Source organism: Chelonia mydas, chromosome 1, assembly GCF_015237465.2.
Source record: "Chelonia mydas isolate rCheMyd1 chromosome 1, rCheMyd1.pri.v2, whole genome shotgun sequence".
In the NCBI taxonomy this organism is placed as follows: Eukaryota; Metazoa; Chordata; order Testudines; family Cheloniidae; genus Chelonia; species Chelonia mydas.
In genome coordinates this window covers 257,390,597-257,410,684 of record NC_057849.1, presented here as the reverse complement: position 1 = coordinate 257,410,684, position 20,088 = coordinate 257,390,597, and the positions used below count along the sequence as shown (strand labels likewise).

The 20,088-nt window shown below is 42.6% G+C and overlaps 1 protein-coding gene across 1 annotated transcript in view; it reads left to right on the top strand.

The window, feature by feature from the left end:
* The window catches only part of ST13 (ST13 Hsp70 interacting protein), a 32,429-nt gene extending 14,823 nt beyond the window's left edge, over window positions 1–17,606 (top strand). The window contains exons 8-12 of the mRNA XM_037882356.2: window positions 1,169–1,271; window positions 10,108–10,224; window positions 11,145–11,196; window positions 12,452–12,552; window positions 15,754–17,606. Coding sequence (XP_037738284.1) covers window positions 1,169–1,271; window positions 10,108–10,224; window positions 11,145–11,196; window positions 12,452–12,552; window positions 15,754–15,882 — 502 coding nt within the window. The 3' untranslated portion in view covers window positions 15,883–17,606. The remainder of the gene's footprint in view (window positions 1–1,168; window positions 1,272–10,107; window positions 10,225–11,144; window positions 11,197–12,451; window positions 12,553–15,753) is intronic.
* Window positions 17,607–20,088: the final 2,482 nt, after the last annotated feature.

Genomic DNA, 20,088 nt, shown 5'->3' with positions numbered 1-20,088 from the left:
CATGCTTTATGATTCTGTTCCTGGCTGTGCCACTAGCCTGCTGGTTAAGTTATTGCACCTCAGTTCAATTTTCACGATCCATAAAATGGGGATATTTGCCATCTTTGTGTAGCACGTTAAGATCTATAGGCAAAAAGTGCTGTGTAAGAGTCAGGTGGTGTTATCCTTAATATAATTGGCCAAGCAAAACGAGGCTCAAGGCTCATTGACCAAGTGAAGCAAGGCTCTGAACTCAAACTAATGGCACTTCTCTGTCCTCTTTCTGTCAGTATGTAATGTGATAACTTTTGAAAACTGCATCTGAACAATTCCAAAATTGTAGGAAATTCTCTGTGTGTCAATGCGCAGAACCTTATTGATTTTGGGGAAAATTGAAAAAGCCTAACTTCTACTGAAATAACCATTTGGTTACTCATGATATAGTGGTGAGGCAGTGACCTTAGGGTTAGAAAATAGTGGTTAGGGTGCTAGGGAGCTGCTTCTGCCTGCACCACCAAATGGACACTATGTGGGCCTGATTTTTAGTTGAAATCAGGTTGCTGAAAGCCCCTCAAGCTAGGCCCGTTCGGCTCCCTCCCCGCTTTGATCAGAACCATATTGATTTTGGTGAAAACTAGAAAAGCAAGCTTTTCTGGATTTCTGACTTACACCAAAATCAACAAGGTGTTCTGACCAGAGTGGGCGGACAAGGGCCTAGCCGGGTGTACAGCTCAGCCTATGGAAGCAACAAACTCTTTGACAATAGATACTATTATTTACTTTAAAATTTTAATTGACTATACAATACCTTGCCACTTTGGGTAGGGAGTACCTTGTTTTTCACAATAGCAACCTCTTTTCTGCTGTTCAGAGGAATGGCACTAATTGGCTTCACAGCACCCATTTGGCTTCTCTTGAAGCAAAAGTGGCAGTTGTGTTGTAGGAGTATAAAGTAGCAGGGAAGTATCCCCTAAGTGTTTCATGCTCCTGGGGCTCTTTCCATGACCTACAGTAATTATCACCAAGTCTTGACTTTTCTGTGACCATTCAGGTGCGCATTTGTGTGTCCACTTATACAAGGTTCATGTGGATCCATGTAAAGGGACATTGACTACCACCTTGTCTGTTGCAAATTGAAGGATGAGAAGAGAGAGCACTACTAACCCCATATTGGTGTCTTCAATTCCAGACTCCTCGGTCACTGGGAGGAGGCGGCACATGACCTTGCGTTGGCATGTAAACTGGATTATGATGATGAGGCTAGTGCCATGCTGAAGGAGGTGCAGCCAAGAGTAAGTGGGGGTGGGATAATGGAATAAATTGGCTTCTTCATGGTGGCTTCTGCCTATTCTTGCTTGTTAGACTTCTGGAAGCTTCTGAAGGTTGCAAACATTTTCCTTTGGGGCTACATAAGTGCTCTTGCAGTATCAAACATTCAGAGATGAGGTTATAAAACAACTCTGTGGTTTAAACTGCCTTGATTTTTCTTTCCATTTCCAGTTGTGGGTAACTGGATCTTTGAGTGTGGTGCTTCTGCATATTCATAATTACCTGTCCCTTTCCCTCTTGTTCTTTGGAGTTATCTGAGTTTAGCAGAAAGAGCTGAGACAGTTGGAGTCCTGCATCCCTTTGTAACCCCAGCTCTGAGTATTCAGAATTGAGGAGGACACTCAAATAGTTGCAGTGGATCCTGCTTTCCAGAAAGTTCCTAAGGCTCAGACACACCATGGACTCCTCTCACTAGTGTGAATATTCAGCAGCAATGTTCTCTCAGCCCATGATTTCTATAGTAAATTTCTTCCACTACTCTACCACTGGGGGGCAGCATATGTTTTCCTTAAAAGCAGATATCATTCTCCTTTATGAATTTGCCTCTGCAGAATACCGCTGCAGACATCCCATGCTGAGTCATGTGATCAGTGAGCCATTTCTGAGCAGTAGTTAACAGTTGGAAGGTGTGTAATATTTCTCCAAGTTAGACATTGCATAAATTGAGGGTATAAATATCTTGTCTAATGGTTCCTCTGTTTCTTTTTATTCACGTGTTAGGTTGGTTCTGTGACCACTCTATCCCTTTCTCCTTTGTTATTTTTACATAGTGGTAAATAGTCCATGTGCTGTTTTAATAGGTATGGACCAGGATCAAGTGTTACATTTTAGTTGCCTTGGGTCTTGCTTAAGATCATGGAGCCACTTAGGAAGCCTGTAGGGTAGGTTCCTCTGACTCGGCACACACTGTTTCTTGCTTCAGATAGACGTGAAATGCCTCAGAGGGACACTGCTAAGTGCTGGAATATCTACAAGGCTTTATCCAAAAAGTTCCTGAAATCTCTGCTTCAGAATCTGCGTATGCAAGAGGATCAGTGGGTCCTAGATCCCATAAACGGGTATTCCTTCCAGTTACAAGCCATACCATATCTCAACTCCATTTATTTTTTTCAAGCATTCTTCTCAGAAACTGCTGCAAAAGGAGGTCTTGGCAACCATACTGGGAAAGGCTCTGTTCTCGATTTCTGCAAATTGAAGAAATTACCTAAGGAAAACAAAATTCTAACTGTCTCTTCTGGGGAGTATAATCCTCTCAGTCTTCAAGACTGTATGGAACCGTACCTCTGAAGACTTCTCCTTCCACACCTTGATAAGGCAAAAGCACAGGAAGTATCTTCGGCAACAACTAATACAAGGTTCTTCTCTTTGGACTGGCAACACCCCTAAAGGTATTCACCAAATGCTTGGCAGTGTTCACAGTTAATCTGTATGGGAGGCCTTAGGTATATCCATACCTGGATGACTGTCTGCTAAAAGATCAGTCTTTCCTGCAAGGCAAGAGTTACCATGCTGTGCCTTGCTGCTCCTTCATATCTATACAGTAAACTGAATATATCTTGGCTACAGCTCAAGGGCTAGTCTTCACAGAAGGTCCCCTTAGATTCTGCAGGAACTCTAGCTTGACTGCCTAGGGAAATGGTCCAAGAATTCATCCAGAGAATGGAGGTAGCAAAGTCTCTAGATTAGAAGGCCCAGTGAAATTATCTGAGTGAGCCTGATGTCTGCTGCACTTTTGTCTCCAACTTTGCAAGGCTTCAGGTGTACAACTTTTGCAAGGGTGGCTGAGTCTGGTGTAAAAACCAAACAATCACACTTCAGAAAGTCCAGTACTCACTCTTTGGCAGTATTTGCCCACAGCAATCTTCAAGGGTTTAATTGGATGATTAATCAGATAATAGCCTTGGTTGACTCGTCTCAGTAGAGATCCTAAAAGCACTCTTCAAACTTAATCATGGTGTGTGGAAGCCTCAGGAATGAAACTTCACATGCTCTTCCTTGAATTAGGAGCCATCAGACTCTATCATAAATCTATCTTTCCACAGATTGAAGGGTAATTAATGTAGATTCCTACAGATAACATGGTTATGATTGAGGCTTCGATTGAATCACAGATATTTTTAATACAAGTCATGGATGGGTCATGGACAATAAACAAAAAATCACGGCCTGTGACCTGTCCATGACTTGTACTATAAATACTCCTGACTAAATCTGGGGGGCTTTGGGGTGCTGCTGCTGCTTGGGGAGGAGGGGCAGGGTCCTGCCACTGCTACTCCATGAGTGGGGATGTCAGCAGCCCGGGGTCCTGCTGCTGCTGGTCCAGGCAGAACCCGGGACTGCTGTTGCTCTGGCGCCCCTGGGACCAGATGCCTGGGGCCACCCCAACTGCTTGGGCAACCCTAGGGTCAGCCACACTGGCCACTGCAGAAGTACCAGAAAGTCACAGAATCTGTGACCTCTGTGAAAGACTTGCAGCCTTAGCTATGATATATTACTTTGAGAAAGTGGAAGTCGTTGCCTCCATCAGGAGGCAGCCTTTCTGTAGGAATTGAGCATCCAAAATGAAGTGAACCTGTCTGCTCTACCCTATTAGGTTATAGGCTACATTTTTAAGCGTACATCTGATGCTGATCATTACCAGTGGCGACTCAAAGTCTTGGTGGCTCATCTTGTTATCTGCCTTGTGGACTCATCCAGATATGGATTTCTTTGCTACAAATCAGTACAATAAGTGCCTGAAGTTTTGCTTGAGCAGGCAAGGAGCCACAGTGCTTAATGAATGTCTTTCTTTTACACTGGGAGTTAAGGGAAAGCTGCTTTGTGTCTTTTCTCATTTACCATATTGAGAGAAAGCAGTCTTAATCATGTCATTCAGGACATGGCAAACCTATTTCTCGGAGCTTCCAGCCTGTCCATTCATTCTTCTCATGAGTCAAGTGTTCCTTCACACAGCAGAGAAACAGAGTTATGCTTCTGGACCTCAGATTCCTTTACTCAGCAGCATGGCTGGTGGTCTGCTTACTATGTCTCTGTGAAAGAGACCACAACATCTGTCAATCCTGAGACTTCAAAACATTTTACAAATGTATACGTTCTCATCTAAAAGCCTATTGATCTTTCAGACTCTATTTGCTAGATTCATGAAAAGGCCCTTTTGAGCCATGGATTCTTGCATTCAGTAATATTTCTGGCTGAAGGTGCAAGATTTAGGCTCTAAGGGTATGTCTACGCTACGAAATTAGGTAGATTTTTTTTTTTTTTTTAGGAAGCGATTTTATACAGTCGATTGTGTGTCCCTGCTAAGCACATTAAGTCGGCGGAGTACGGCCACAGTACCATGGGTAGCTATCCCACAGTTCCCACAGTCTCTGCTGCCCATTGGAATTCTGGGTTAAACTTCCAATGCCTGATGAGGCAAAAACATTGTCGCGGGTGGTTTTGGGTACATGTCGTCAGTCGTCCTTCCCTCCGTGAAAGCAATGGCAGACAATCGTTTCGCGCCTTTTTTCCGTGTGGACGCCATACTGCTTTCAGCAGATGGTGCAGTAGGACTGCTAACCGTCGTCATTGAACCACTGCTTCCGCTGCAACTCTGCTCTCCTGCTCTTGTCTTGATAGCAGATTTCTCCATGTTGTCTGTCATAGGCTCCCGGGTACGTGTGTTCTTCCTTAGGAAACGTGCGTGGTGCTAACCGTCGTCATCCACCACTTCTGCTGCAACTCTGCTGTGCTGCTATTGTCTCAGTAGCAAATTTCTCCATGTTGGCTGTCATGGGCTCCCGCTTCCGCTGCAACTCTGCTCTCCTGAATCCACCTCGCAGGTCCTCTCGTCGTTCTCTATAAATATCTATTCTCATGGCATCCGTCATCAGCCACCGCTTCAACTGCAACTCTGCTCTCCTGCAGAGGTCATACCACGGCAAGCATGGAGCCCGCTCAGATCATCGCAGCAGTTATGAGCATTGTAAACACCTCGCACATTATCCTGTAGTATGATCAGGATCAGAACCTGCAAAAGCAGGCGAGGAGGCGACGACAGCGCAGTGACAAGAGTGATGAGGACATAGACACAGGCCTCTCTCAAAGTACGGACATTGGCAGTTTGGACATCCTGGTGGCAATGGGGCAGGCTCATTCCATGGAATGCCAATTCTGGGCCCGGGAAACAAGCACTGACTGGTGGGACTGCATAGTGTTACAGGTCGGAGATGATTCCCAGTGGCTGCAAAACTTTCGCATGCGTAAGGGCACTTTCATGGAATTCTGCCTTGCTTTCCCCTGCCCTGAAGCGCAGGAATATCAAGATGAGAGCAGCCCTCACAGTTCACAAACTAGTGGCTTTAGCCCTCTGGAAGCTTGCAATGCCAGACAGCTATCAGTCAGTCAGGAATCAATTTGGAGTTTGCAAATCTACTTTGGGGGCTGCTGTGATCCAAATAGCCAACGCAATCACTGAACTGCTGCTATCAAGGGTAGTGACTCTGGGAAATGTGCAGGTCATAGTGGATGGCTTTGCTGCAATGGGATTCCCTAACTGTGGTGGGGCCATAGACGGAATGCATATCCCTATCTTGGGACCGGACCACCTTGGCAGCCAGTACATGAACTGAAAGAGGTACTTTTCAGTGGTGCTGCAAGCACTGATGGATTACAAGGGACGTTTCACCAACATCAACGTGGGATGGCCGGGAAAGGTACATGACGCTCGCATCTTCAGGAACTCTGGTCTGTTTCAAAAGCTGCAGGAAGGGACTTTATTCCCAGACCAGAAAATAACTGTTGGGGATGTTGAAATGCCTATAGTTATCCTTGGGGACCCAGCCTACCCCTTAATGCCATGGCTCATGAAGCCATACACAGGCAGCCTGGACAGTAGTCAGGAGCTGTTCAGCTACAGGCTGAGCAAGTGCAGAATGGTGGTAGAATGTGCATTTGGACGTTTAAAAGCGCGCTGGCGCAGTTTACTGACTCAGACCGTAGCGAAACCAATATTCCCATTGTTATTACTGCTTGCTGTGTGCTCCACAATATCTGTGAGAGTACGGGGGAGACGTTTATGGCGGGGTGGGAGGTTGAGGCAAATCGCCTGGCCACTGATTACATGCAGCCAGACACTAGGGCGGTTAGAAAAGCACAACAGGGCGCGCTGTGCATCAGAGAAGCTTTGAAAACCGGTTTCATGACTGGCCAGGCTACGGTGTGACAGTTCTGTTTTGTTTCTCCTTGATGAAAACCCACCCCCTTGGTTCACTCTACTTCCCTGTAAGCCAACGGACCTCCCGCCTTCGATCACTGCTTGCAGAGGCAATAAAGTCATTGTTTCAAATTCATGCATTCTTTATTAATTCGTCACACAAATAGGGGGATAACTGCCAAGGTAGCCTGGGTGGGGTGGTGGCGGAGGGAAGGACGAGGCCACACTGCACTTCAAAACTTATTGAATGCCAACCTTCTGTTGCTTGGGCAGCCCTCTGGGGTGGAGTGGTTGGGTGAGGAGGCCATGAAATTTGGGGAGGAGGGTGGTTGGTTACACAGGGGCTGCAGCGGCAGTCTGTGCTCCTGCTGCCTTTCCTGCAGCTCAGCCATATGCTGGAGCATATCCGTTTGATCCTCCAGTAGCCTCAGCATTGCAACCTGCTTCCTCTCATCACGCTGCCGCCACCTATCATCTTGATCCCGCCACCTCTCCTCTCAGGCATCCCTCCTGCCCTCGCATTCATTTTGTGCTTTCTTGGACTCTGACATTGTTTGCCTCCACGCATTCTGCTGAGCTCTTTCAGTGCGGGAGGACTGCATGAGCTCAGAACATTTCCTCACAAGTGCGTTTTTTTCGCCGCTTTATCTGCACTAGCCTCTGGGCTAGAGATGGTAGGGGGAGCGTTGAAACATTTGCAGCTGTGGGAGGGGGAAAAAAGGAGAGTAGTATTTAAAGAGACACATTTTTAGAGAACAATGGGAAGACTCTTTCATGGTGAACCAAGCTGTTAACATTACATAGTACGTGTGCTTTCAGTACAAGGTCGCTCCCCGCCACACACACACACACACACACACACACACACACAATTCTCTGGGATGATCGCTTCACCCCTCCCCCCACCGCGTGGCTAACAGCGGGGATGATTTCTTTTCAGGCACAGGCAAACAGCCCAGTGGGAATGGCCACCTCTGAATGTCCCCTTAATAAAATTCCCCTATTTCAACCAGGTGACCATGAATGATATCACTCTTCTGAGCATAACACAGAGATAAAGAACGGATGTTGCTTGAATGCCAGCAAACTCCAGGACCATACGCTGCCATGCTTTCTTATGCAAGGATTTCAGACTACGTGCTACTGGCCTGGCGTGGTAAAGTGCCCTACAATGGAGGACGCAATGAGGCTGCCCTCCCCATAAACCTTTTGCAAAGGCTTTGGGAGTACCTCCAGGAGAGCTTCGCTGAGATGTCCCTGGAGGATTTCCACTCCATCCCGAGACACATTAAGACTTTTTTCCAGTAGCTGTACTGGCCACGAATGCATCCCAAGTCTTCAGGGCAAATTAATCATTAAACACGCTTCCTTTTAAACCATGTATTATATTTACAAAGGTGCACTCACTAGAGGTGCCTTCTCCATCTTCAAGGTCCAGGAACCTGCCTTGGGAGGGTATTGGCTCCAGGGTGATAAACAATTCCTGGCTGTCGGGGAGAACGGTTTCATCCTCCTCCTCATCATCTTCCTCGTCCCCAAAATCCTCATCCCTGTTGCGTGAGACGACCCCCCCCCCCCTTTTGCAGGAGTCCACGTACAGGGGTGGGGTAGTAGTAGGGGCACCACCTAGAATTGCATGCAGTTCATCATAGAAGTGGCATGTCCGGGGGTCTGACTCGGAGCAGCCGTTTGCCTCTTTGGATTTTTGGTAGGCTTGCCTGAGCTCCTTAAGTTTCACACAGCACTGCTACGGGTCCCTGTTACAGCCTCTGCCCTTCATACCCTTGGAGATTTTTTTTCAAATATTTTGGCATTTCGTCTTTTGGAACAGAGTTCTGATAGCACGGATTCATCTCCCCATACAGCGATCAGATCCAGTACCTCCCATTCGGTCCATGCTGGAGCTTTTTTGCGATTCTGGGACTGTATGGTCACCTGTGCTGATGACCTCACCATGCTGGTGAAACAGGAAATGAAATTCAAAAGTTCCTGGTGCTTTTCCTGTGTTCCTGGCTAGTGCATCTGAGTTGAAAGTGCTGTCCAGAGCAGTCCCAATGGAACACTCTGGGATAGCTCCCGGAGGTCAATACTGTCAAATTGTGTCCACACTACCCCAAATTAGACCCAGGGATGTCGATTTCAGCGCTAATCCCCTCGTCGGGGAGGAGTACAGAAATCGATTTTTAAGAGTCCTTCAAGTCAACAAAAATGGCTTCATCGTGTGGACAGGTGAGGGTTAAATCAATCTAATGCTGTTAAATTTGATTTAAACTCATTGTGTAGACAAGGGTGAAGCGTCTGTCATTTTTGAAAATGAGACTTAGGTTCTGCTGAAAACTTACCCCTTGTTTTTCATGGTCCTTACCATGGCAGGAGAATCTAGGAGTGGCAGACCTCAACAGCAAACACTTATTCTCATATTCCACATCAATATATTACTGCCTCTGTATTTGTCAAAGCCCCAGAAACCCCTGGAGAGGTAAGGCTGTGTACTCTGGATTCTGAGGGAATGTTTACTATATAGGACTAAGCTGTGTAGAAAGGCTGACCACGTGTGGCCTCTAGAGAGAAATATAAAGGTCAAGCCATCTCAATTCAAAGGCTCTCTATAAAAGGATAAGAGTATATCCAGTCATGTATGTACCAGGTAGTGTTCTTGTGCTTGAGTCTCAGGGTGTGAGCTTTCAGCCAGAGGAATGACCGCCTCAGGCAAATTATAGATACATGCCATTATCTGAAATCTGCAGGGTTATTATGTGGAGTTCAGTGACTTAAGACAGGAGCCATTTTTCCAACACTATTGAAAGCAGAACCTGGTTTCAGGAGGGCAGTGCTTCAATTACTTTTCCACTTGTAGGGCTCCTCACTTGTCTCCCTTCCTTAAGTCTTCTGCAGTGGGACTCTGTAGAGGCAATATATTTGGAGAACAAGCCACTTGTGAGAAGCAACTTCTTTTCCACCTCTCCTTCCCTGCTTGAGTTCAGGGAAGCTCTGGTTTAATAAGGAACTTACATGTAAGTGTTTTACATATAAAGACACTCTAGAAGATAATAAGCCCAATGTTTTACAAAAGTAGAACCAGGAAGTGACCTTTTGCCCTAATGATTAAATTTTGCATGCACAGTGATGGTGGTTTTGGAAGCAACAAAAATGTTCTTCGTATTGTTATTGTGGAAGTTCCCTGTTTGTATGGCAAACAACTGGTATTGACTGTCTGTGGAAGAGGCCAGGCTTTTCTCTGCCTGTTCTTGCTGGCCAAAGGGTATTGGGTTGGGGAGCTCTATGATGTGGATGATATGATAGGGGGACTGGTAAATCCCAGAGCTTCATGTAGAAAGGGAGTATGTTGGGGAAGTGCATATTTTGACTAGTCTAGCCATGTTGTTAGGCCCCAATACTGCTGACAGTATTTGTAAGGGCTATGTGATAAATGTAATCTCTAAAGTCAATTAATGCTACATGATGAAGTCGTCAACACTTGTTTTAAAAACTCACTGAAACTAGTTCAGTGGCTAAATTTATGCTGTATCTCAAAGGAAAACATCCATATTATGATGGCTCTATTGGAAATGCACAAGAATACTCACTATTTCTTCCTGCCTCAGGCTCAGAAGATTGCTGAACATCGCAGGAAGTATGAGCGAAAGCGTGAAGAAAAAGAAATCAAGGAAAGGCTGGAGAGAGTAAAGAAGGCCCGAGAGGAACATGAGAGAGCACAGAGGGTGAGCTTTTGATACAAAGCCATTTTTTTAAAAAAGTGTTGCATAATCTTGGGAGTGGTGCAAGGTTAACCATTTTGGTAGAAATTCTATTGTATGTAACCCCTTCCATGTATATTTTTTTTTAAATGGAGTTTTAGTATTTGTATTACGATAACACCTAGGAGTCTTAATCATGGACCAGGACCCAATTGTGCTAAGTGTTGTGTGTCTTGGTTACTTGACTAGCTGAGACAGTGAAATCAGAGGTGGATTGTGCATCCTCGGATTCTATTGAATCTGGAATGAGAGTTACCAATTCTACCACCATGTAACTTTTCACTTTCCTTTTTGGCCATGCAACAGGGCAAGGGTTTTCTTAAAAATTCAACTTTTAACAGTAACTGAAGCATATGAGTTGCCCGTATCCACAGCTGAACTGCAGTAAGTAGGATCTCAGCACAAAGGTTTTTTGCTGAACATGATTCTAATTTTTAACTCCCCCCCCCTTTTTTTTTTTTTCCCCTAGTTTCTCACGTACCCTCCTCTTCACCTTGCCATCTGGTTTTCCTCTCAGTTCTGTTGTATGTAGGTACTTATGTGGGCCCTCATCACTAGTCTCTTAAGCAGAGGTAGTCAATTATTTTTTTGTCTAGTTCAAAATTTCTTGGTCAAGGTATAGTCTGGGTCCAGACTCCAGAGAAAAGTTTAAATAATTAAAAAACAAAAAAAACAAACCCCTACAATAATAAGTAAATAAAAGATTTTGTGGTCTGTTCAAAAGCATCTGGCAGTATGGATTTGGCCTGCGGTCTGCCTGTTGACTATCCCAGCTCTTAAGTGTCTCGAATCTAGCTGACATTTTTCCCAAAAGGCCATTTAGGTAGTAGGAGGTTGTCTGCCATTTCATTGCTCTTTCTGGAATGATGTGCTTTCATTTGCAGGAGGAAGAAGCCCGGCGACAGGCAGGAGGAGCTCAGTTTGGTGGCTTTCCAGGTACCTCATTTTTGGGGGATCCTAATCAGGCACAGAAGGAGGTTGGCTTCTTCATGTGAGGCAGGGCCAAAGCTTTCATTTATTCTCGATACCCTTCAGTGAAAGGACAAGGCTGTGAGATCAGGAACTTGAGAAGGCTTTAGTTTTTGGAGGGATGAAGGGGAGAGGTACTCTTTCTATGAACTACTGAGTGACTCATGGTGTGTAGTAAATAAATGTGAGAGTATTCAGAGCTCAACAGTGAAGATCGTTGGGTTGAAGAGAGTTGTGTATGAGAAGAATATGAATATAATGTATTGTTTAGCCAGCTAGAAGTGGGGAATAGAACTCTGTAAAAATACTTTTAGGAAGGAAAGGAGTTGTCCAGGGTGGCCTGGAGGGCTCTCTTGAAGAGTAATATGAGGAGACTGGGTGAAGGGAAATTCAGACTGAATATTGGGAAATATGTGCTGGGAGAGAGCTGTGGTTCATTGAGTAGTAGAATTCATTTAATAAGACATAATTTCTGTACTATTCAGAGAGAACCCATCTCTTTCCCAGCATTGGGATATAATAAGCCTTCAATAATAGTTGCATGCTCTTGGCACTATATTTTGTTTGCAATGAGTATTGGGGAGAAATTGGGACTTCTGTGTCAGTACATGAGAAGACTTTCCTGGAGGTGGGGTATGCTAAGTGCATGCTGGCTTCGAATCAGTTCTGCTAGGAAATTGATGAATGGGCAGGAACCCCACCCCATGCTCAGCACAACACACATGATGTATTCTGGTTTAGTGTCCAAAATTGGCATCTCTTATGGCACTTTGCTTATTTTGTTAATACATGACTAAGCATTCAGCCTAAGATTTCTACTGTGTGCTTTGTTCATGAGGTGTCTCACTGCTGACTTCCTGCCCCATGTTACTTCTGCCTCAGACACTTAAACCCTTTTTATGCTACTGGATTTGAGCTGATAGGCTATACCTGGTTTGGTGAGTAAACCTGAAATAACTGCAGCCATTGTTATGAGCCTCTTATTGCCTTAGATTCCAAAAATGTGGATGAAATGATATGCATATATTCACAGGAAGAGAAGGTGATGAACCCCCTACTTTCTAGTTGGGGGAACAACAGTAGCCTTGTGGAAGACCTGTTTGTTCACCTTCCTGACCGGGTCTGGTAAAAGACAGGGGCTGTCCTGCGCTATGTGCATGTGCTCGTATATAGATGACTGAACTTTCTTCCTTTCTGTATTCTTGTCTTTTTCTATTTGCAGGTGGGTTTCCGGGAGGTATGCCTGGAGGTATGCCAGGCATGGCAGGGATGCCTGGTCTCAATGAAATTCTCAGCGACCCAGAGGTTCTTGCAGCCATGCAGGTGAGGACTTGTAGTCATAAAACATAAACATGCAAAATGAGGACACAACATATGTTCTCTTCTCACTTACAGGGAGAGGAAAAATCTTTCTTATCCAAGTTGGGAGCTTTTTTTTCCCCCCTTAAGACAAATGACAAGCAGTTAATGAAACTCTAACAGTGTGGGAGGCATCACTCTGGGATGACTATATAGGCTATTTGTCTAGCTGGTTGTGGCTAATTAATACTCCTGACCTTCCATTGCACCAAGATATTCTAGACAAAACTAGAATTGTACAGTGCAGCATGCACTCTAGCTTTTTGGAGCTATTTTCTCCCTCTCTTTTGCATGGTTTTGTGGGACTCTCATTACACTACTTCTACTAGATCTGACCCAACTGTGAATGAGAAGGCTTGTTGTTTCTTGAATGTGTATGGATAAATCTTGTTGAAAGGCAGAACACTGGGCTGGATGAACTGATCTGGCAAATTCCATATTACCATATATGAAAGCCCATTTTTCCCATGCTAAGAACATTCCATACCTGTTAAACCAGTTATGGTGTTGGAGTTCAGAGAAGCATCCCACTAGCTGGCCCTAGGGTAAATCTGTTGGCAGTTGTTGAAGAAAAATTATGGGTGGGGCTGAAACAAAACTGAAACACTCTGACAAGTTGACATGGGCAGGTATAAAGGTGTCTTATTGATCTTTTTATTTAAACAAGTAAATTGGGTATTAGTCCCGGATGACTTTCAGATGTGAAATACTTAGTACCCTGGGCACACTGACCTACTGAAATAGCTTTTTGAAGCCTTCTATGCTAAGCAAAAGCATAGCAAGAAATCATTGTTTGGAATGCCTTAAGCTTGGAAAATGTGTACAATGCCTTTGGCCCATGCAGACATCTTTAATTTTAATGATCGCAATACCTGGGAGCAAATCTTTACCTGAACTGGTGTGATCTGCAGTATTGGCTTCCAGGACGTTCATGAATAATATTGGAAGAAATTTTTTTAGGTCAAAACTTTGCCCTTATGTCCTTAGTTATTGGTGATGGTCTTCTTTCACGTGCTGATTTTTTAAGTCATTCTCTGCAAGTTAATGGGAAAAGATTCCTAGGCTTTTGAGTACTACCACATGGCAGGCCTTTGGCTGCCTTTCTCTAACGTATAGGAAGACTTGCAAAGTAGCTGGAATGACTGGCTCTGCATACATTTAGCAAATGGTAATACTTAATATTGACACCTAGATAGGAGTTTAGTCTTCCAGGTTTATAGAAGCTGTTTCCTGTTAAGTCATAAACTTTAATTGCCCCTAAAGTCCAGTCCTGTTTAGGGTTGTCTCCATTGAAGTTGTCCTCTTCTGAGTTTTGTAATGAGTGATATTAGCCTTACTCTCACACACACAAAATCAAAACCACAAACTTGTTACTGTGTTCATCTTTTCAAGGCCTGTGTTAGCCTTCCTTTTATCTACTGTTTCAACCTGTTGAAATTGTTTCTAATAAACTTTATTTAGCCAACATCTGTTGAGCTTTTAGTCTCTGAAAGAATCAGCTGAGATGAGTGTTGAGGGAAAGGGAGAAAAATGGCTTGCCTAATGTTTGTTTTTCTGAAGCTACATTTGAGTGGCTATCACGTTTTTATCTTCTTGTATTTAACTGTCTCTATCTGGGCATTGTCACTTCCTGCTTTTGAATTTAAGCTGGTGTTCTCACTAGTTCAGTTAAGAACAGTTCAGTTGTCTAGTGCAGAAATGGCTGAAGTGTAAGAAGTTTATCATGGAAATGTCTTTCCAACCATAGCACTGATAGCCACATACTGTAGTATGTGCATGCCCAGATGCTCAATAAGATCATTCAGAAGCACACCATAGAGTTAAATGTGAAAAGAGCCACTTAGACCAATAGTGCAAATGTCAAATGTCAAAATGTACATATCTTAGTTATGACTCCGTGCTAAGCAGTGAAGCTAAAATTGGTGTAGATAAAAATCTTGTTTTTCAGCAGTAAACACACTAGTTAAAATAGCAAAGTACCTTCTAATAAAATTCCCTCTTTTTTTTTTTGTTTCATAACTTTATCTCCTTGTTCTTGGGCTGATACAATCGGTGCTCAATCTCAGCCCAAAGGTGAAAATCTGAGGGAAATCCCTATAGCTGTAAGGGAAAAATCTGAGGCAGACTTTGAAATGTCAAACTGAGCATGCAAATAGCCCTCAGAATAGAACTGATTGGTCTAAAATCTATTTAGCATATGAAAGTTCTGTTTTGAATCATTGCAGTATGAAACTTCTCATAAGTTTTAAATCACACTTCCACATTGATGCCCTACCAGGTGGAAGTTGGGGGAGAGATGGGGGAATGTGCCCTGGGAAAGTCTGCACATCTCTTGAATAGGCTGAGAAAGAAGACAGACTTTGTCCAACTCTGCTATCTTCATATGGATGTTTTAACCCCAAACTCCTTGGAATATGAAGACATTAGATTGCACATTTATTTCAAACTCCTTGTGCTCTGGGTTTTACACCCCAGAGTACCTCAGTCTTTAGGACATTAAAATAGATGGCTTTCACTTCCTATGCAAGGTTAAGATCCAAAATCTGCTCCTGTGCTGACTTCACTGGGGCCTCCAGCGTGATTCTTGTACTGCACCAGTGCCTTTATAAAGTATACACTTTACTTAAGCTCGAGCATGGTATTTGTAATCTTAATGTGCATGGAAGAGTTTTGCTTTTCCCACTTCTAAGAGTTTTATTTTGTCTAATAGCATACTTAAAGAACTTTTCAGCAAAGAAAGTGAAAGTTCTGTATACCTAAATAAAACTGCAGAGGGAACATTCAGTCAGAACATAGTCACCAAAATTCAAATACTGTCAAACTTGACATCCTTACCCATGTCAAGTGACATGGTGTCTGTAATATCTTCAAGTCAGACTCAGTTTCATCTCATCCAAAATATGGTACCTCTTGCACCTTGTTGTGAGATAAGCTTAGTATTGACTCACATGCTACCTAATGAATTGCCAGCTTCACGTCCTGTATCACCTGGATTTTTCTTTAGAGGTCTCTCATCCAAGACCCAACTAGATAGACTTTAAAGCCAAAGGTGGTGTGACTCCTTATCTCCAGAGCAGTCGGTCTAGTGCTATATTTACTTGAAATGTTTTATGGCTTTTTGTATTAGAGTAAAGCTACAATAACATCTTTCCTCTGCTGTTGCAGGATCCCGAAGTTATGGTCGCATTCCAAGATGTTGCCCAGAACCCAGCAAACATGTCCAAGTACCAGAACAACCCCAAGGTCATGAACCTCATCAGCAAACTGTCAGCCAAATTTGGAAGTCAACCATAAATTCCTTTTTAATAAAATCACAAGTGTATGGAAAAAAGAATTGATTACTTAACAAATGCAGGTGTTGCAATAACACAAACCATTGTACCTCTCATCTTCTCATGAAGAGCACTGGGGTGCTCTAAAGAGAGTCTGCCTCTTGCCCCCATGCATCAAACTTTTTGCAAAGATTGGTTTAGTTACTCAAATTATACTCAGTAACATACACTTTCAATCCTCCCTCTCTACCCAAGAGTTGCAACCATTTGTTACAAGTATTAAATGCTGTTTCCTTTGAATTAAGGCTTATAATAGATTGTAATCTTTCAATAGGTAGTCTGATTTAACAAAAAAGCCGTTTTAAATCAAACTGTCATCTTGGCTTTCACTTCCCAGCAAGTAAAGAAGCAGGAATTGTAACACCAGGGTCCTGTGTTATCCATCTGGGACAGGAAAATTGGTCTAATTGTAGGAAAGGGTATGGTGAGGACAATTATTTTAAAGTATTAACTGGATGAAGGAGGTGTCCGCAGGTTCTGTTACACACCCTTTTATTTGCTTTACAGTTTGACATGTGGCTGACTTTAGATGGTGATTAGAGCAAAATCAATAAGGGTCACCAATATGCTAACTACTTATACACTGGAACTTCTGGCAGTACTGCCAACACTGTTTAAAACTTAGGATTGTCCCCTGCTCTGTGGCTATCCTTTGCTCATTCTGGCATGAAACACATTTTATTGCAAATACCACTGAGGTTAGGTAAGTTACTTGCTATATTCTTGTCCAACATATTTTTGTAATACTGTTGTATTATCTCTGTCCAGGTGGATAAGGGAGTGCATCTTCCCTGATTGGCTGGTCTTTAACTAGTTGTACTCTTTCTGATGAGGCAACTCTTGCCAGGCTTCATCCATTTGAAAATTGGAAGGAAGGAAACTTGTTCCTATCATCACCTCTGTCCCCTTAAGTGGGCAAGCTATCCTGAACATGGGGTGTGTAATGCTATTACTATCAGTTAAAGGCAGAATAAATCCCACAATAGAGCAACTCTGGGTTCTGAGGGAGTCTGAGTCCTAATATGCTTACAGATGAAATCTCGTGGCCAAAGTCTTCAACTTTTGTCTCTGTCCTCTTGTCAGTTCAGTCAGAGCAGTCGAGTCCTTTCCTACTATCGCACACCCCAGTCTTCCATCTTTAACTTTCTTTTTTAATATGATGCTGTCCCAGTGGTCAACACTTCAGTTCAATTCATGGTTCTTGGGATTTGGGATCAATATGAAAAGGTGGATTAGTTGGCACAGATGGCGCATACTTTTTAACACTTCGTAAATTTACAGCCTGGGTATCCTTTGAACAGTGTGTCTTTGCTGGTATGTTCTTGCTGCTTCCATTTGTTTTTTGTCTTTACTAAACATTGCCTCCTGCTCATGTTGGAAAGTTTATCATAACTAGCTTTTGGTCACTTTTGGGTCTTCTGAAAGCCTTTCTGTCCAGTGATCTTGTAATTCTGTGTCTTAAGCCATAATGGATATCACTGTTTTTAATTAAATCTGGACTTGTTTAGGAACTCAACGACAGATGCAAAAATCTCTCACTCACACACACACACCCCAAATGCTTTATTTCTCATACTAATAACCTTGCAAAATGGAAAGAGATGTGAATTCTTTTTTGCTTAAGAAATATAGTTCTGAAATACTTCTAGTTGCCTTTTAAAAAAATAAAAATATGGTTTTGAAAAATTAAGTTTCTTGGTTTGGCTTTGTAACTGAAAACTTGTTCATTAAGTGGAAACCCTAATGTAAGCACACAGTTCACGATTAAACTGCGTACAGCCTGGACTAAATGCTTGACTAAGAGCTTGTCTTCCCTGCAAAGTTAACTCAAATTATAGCTCGAGTGTTGCCCCTAACCGAACTCCTGTCCATATACAAAAATTTCTGGCTTGAGTGATGGTGCCTTTAAATCAATCAAGCTAGGGAGTATAGGTTGCACTCAGGTGCTGCTGATGCTCAACCTACTATGCTGTGTGAATGCATATAGAGTCCACTTAAGGACAAAGAAAAGGAGGACTTGTGGCACCTTAGAGACTAACAAATTTATTTGAGCATAAGCTTTCGTGAGTTACACCTCACTTCATCGGATGCATGCAGTGGAAAATGCAGTGGAAAAATGACTTATTTTCCATTGCATGCATCTGATGAAGTGAGGTGTAGCTCACAAAAGCTTATGCTCAAATAAATTGGTTAGTCTCTAAGGTGCCACAAGTCCTCCTTTTCTTTTTGCGAATACAGACTAACACCGCTGCTACTCTGAAACCTGTCACTTAAGTACAGTCTCCCTCCCTTCCTGCCCCCTCCCCCAGAGCTATCTTCTCAAAAGTCCCCGGGGCTTCTGTCTACCTACCTACTCCCTGGTTTTGGACTGGAAGTTTCTTCCAGACAGTATAAATAGCCTGCTTTGGTGTTCAGACCCCACCTCAGCATGCGGTTTTCTGTACTAGTAATGTTTATATAGTACTCTTATGGCTATCTGATCTGAACAAGTACATCTGGCAGTGTGGATAAAAATTCACTTAAACTTTTTATTTAAACCTGATTGATTTAAATTATATTCTTTTGTTTTTAAGATAAACCTCTTTGAAATTATGACAACCTATGTTAGAGCCTGAATGTATTATATTTAAGTTAATATTAAGAGTACATGTAGCTTCTGATCTTTCTTTGAAAGTCAAACTACTGAACTAGTGGAAGTCACTGTGCTAAGCACCTGGAACCAGAACTTGTTGAAGTGTTAAAACAACGTTTGACAGCAGTAGCCTCTTCTGCAGACACAGAATATTTTCTTCGTTTCATTTTATTCAACTAGTTTAAGTCAGTGACTAACTCATTCCAAGTTAAGAAACTAGTTGGGAGTTGAAAAACCAGGAAAGCTTGTTTTCTTCTCTCAATTTGTGAATAAAAATAGAGGAGGATGAGATCTACTAGTTCTAAAATCTTGAAGGATTGGATGACCAGAAGCAATTAATTGAACTAGCTAATCACAGTTGCTTCCTTTATTTAATAAGTTTTAAATAATAAACAATTTTAAAATTCTGTCTTTGTGAATTTTAATTTAATTTCTGTTTCCATCCAGATGCAACTTAATGCAAATCATGAGTGAAAAAATAATCTAGTAAATAAGAAATGCATCATTCACCATTTTCTAACATACTAAATATAAATTAAAAATCCGGATAAATGCATGTTAAACTATATAACTGCTTAAATATGTATAGATATATGCAATGTACGTATAGGTCAGTCAAAAGAAATACCAAAGTTAGTGTGAAAGCTATACTTGCAAACAACATCTTAATAAACACCACCCAATGAGAATCAACTTTTCTTAAGGGAAATAAGTACAAATGCAAAACAAGATTAAAATCAAATATTTAAATCAAGGTTCCTGTTTGCTGATTAAAATCAGTGTTTTAAATGACCTTGATTAAAATAATCTACCTGTTATTCTGGGAGAACATACTCCCACTGGGTGACTAGCTGGCCTGAGGCTGACATCAATGTTTTCGCAAAAAGAAAAGGAGTACTTGTGGCACCTTAAAGACTAACCAATTTATTTGAGCATAAGCTTTCGTGAGCTACAGCTCACTTCATTGGATGCATACTGTGGAAAGTGTAGAAGATCTTTTTATACACACAAAGCATGAAAAAATACCTCCCCCCACCCCACTCTCCTGCTGGTAATAGCTTATCTAAAGTGACCACTCTCCTTACAATGTGTATGATAATCAAGGTGGGCCATTTCCAGCACAAATCCAGGGTTTAACAAGAACGTCTGAGGAAGGAGGGGGGCGGGGGGTTGGAAAACAAGGGGAAATAGGTTACCTTGCATAATGACTTAGCCACTCCCAGTCTTTATTCAAGCCTAAGTTAATTGTATCCAATTTGCAAATGAATTCCAATTCAGCAGTCTCTCGCTGGAGTCTGGATTTGAAGTTTTTCTGTTGTAATATCGCAACTTTCATATCTGTAATCGCGTGACCAGAGAGATTGAAGTGTTCTCCGACTGGTTTATGAATAATTCTTGACATCTGATTTGTGTCCATTTGTTCTTTTACGTAGAGACTGTCCAGTTTGACCAAAGTACATGGCAGAAGGGCATTGCTGGCACATGATGGCATATATCACATTGGTGGATGTGCAGGTGAACGAGCCTCTGATAGTG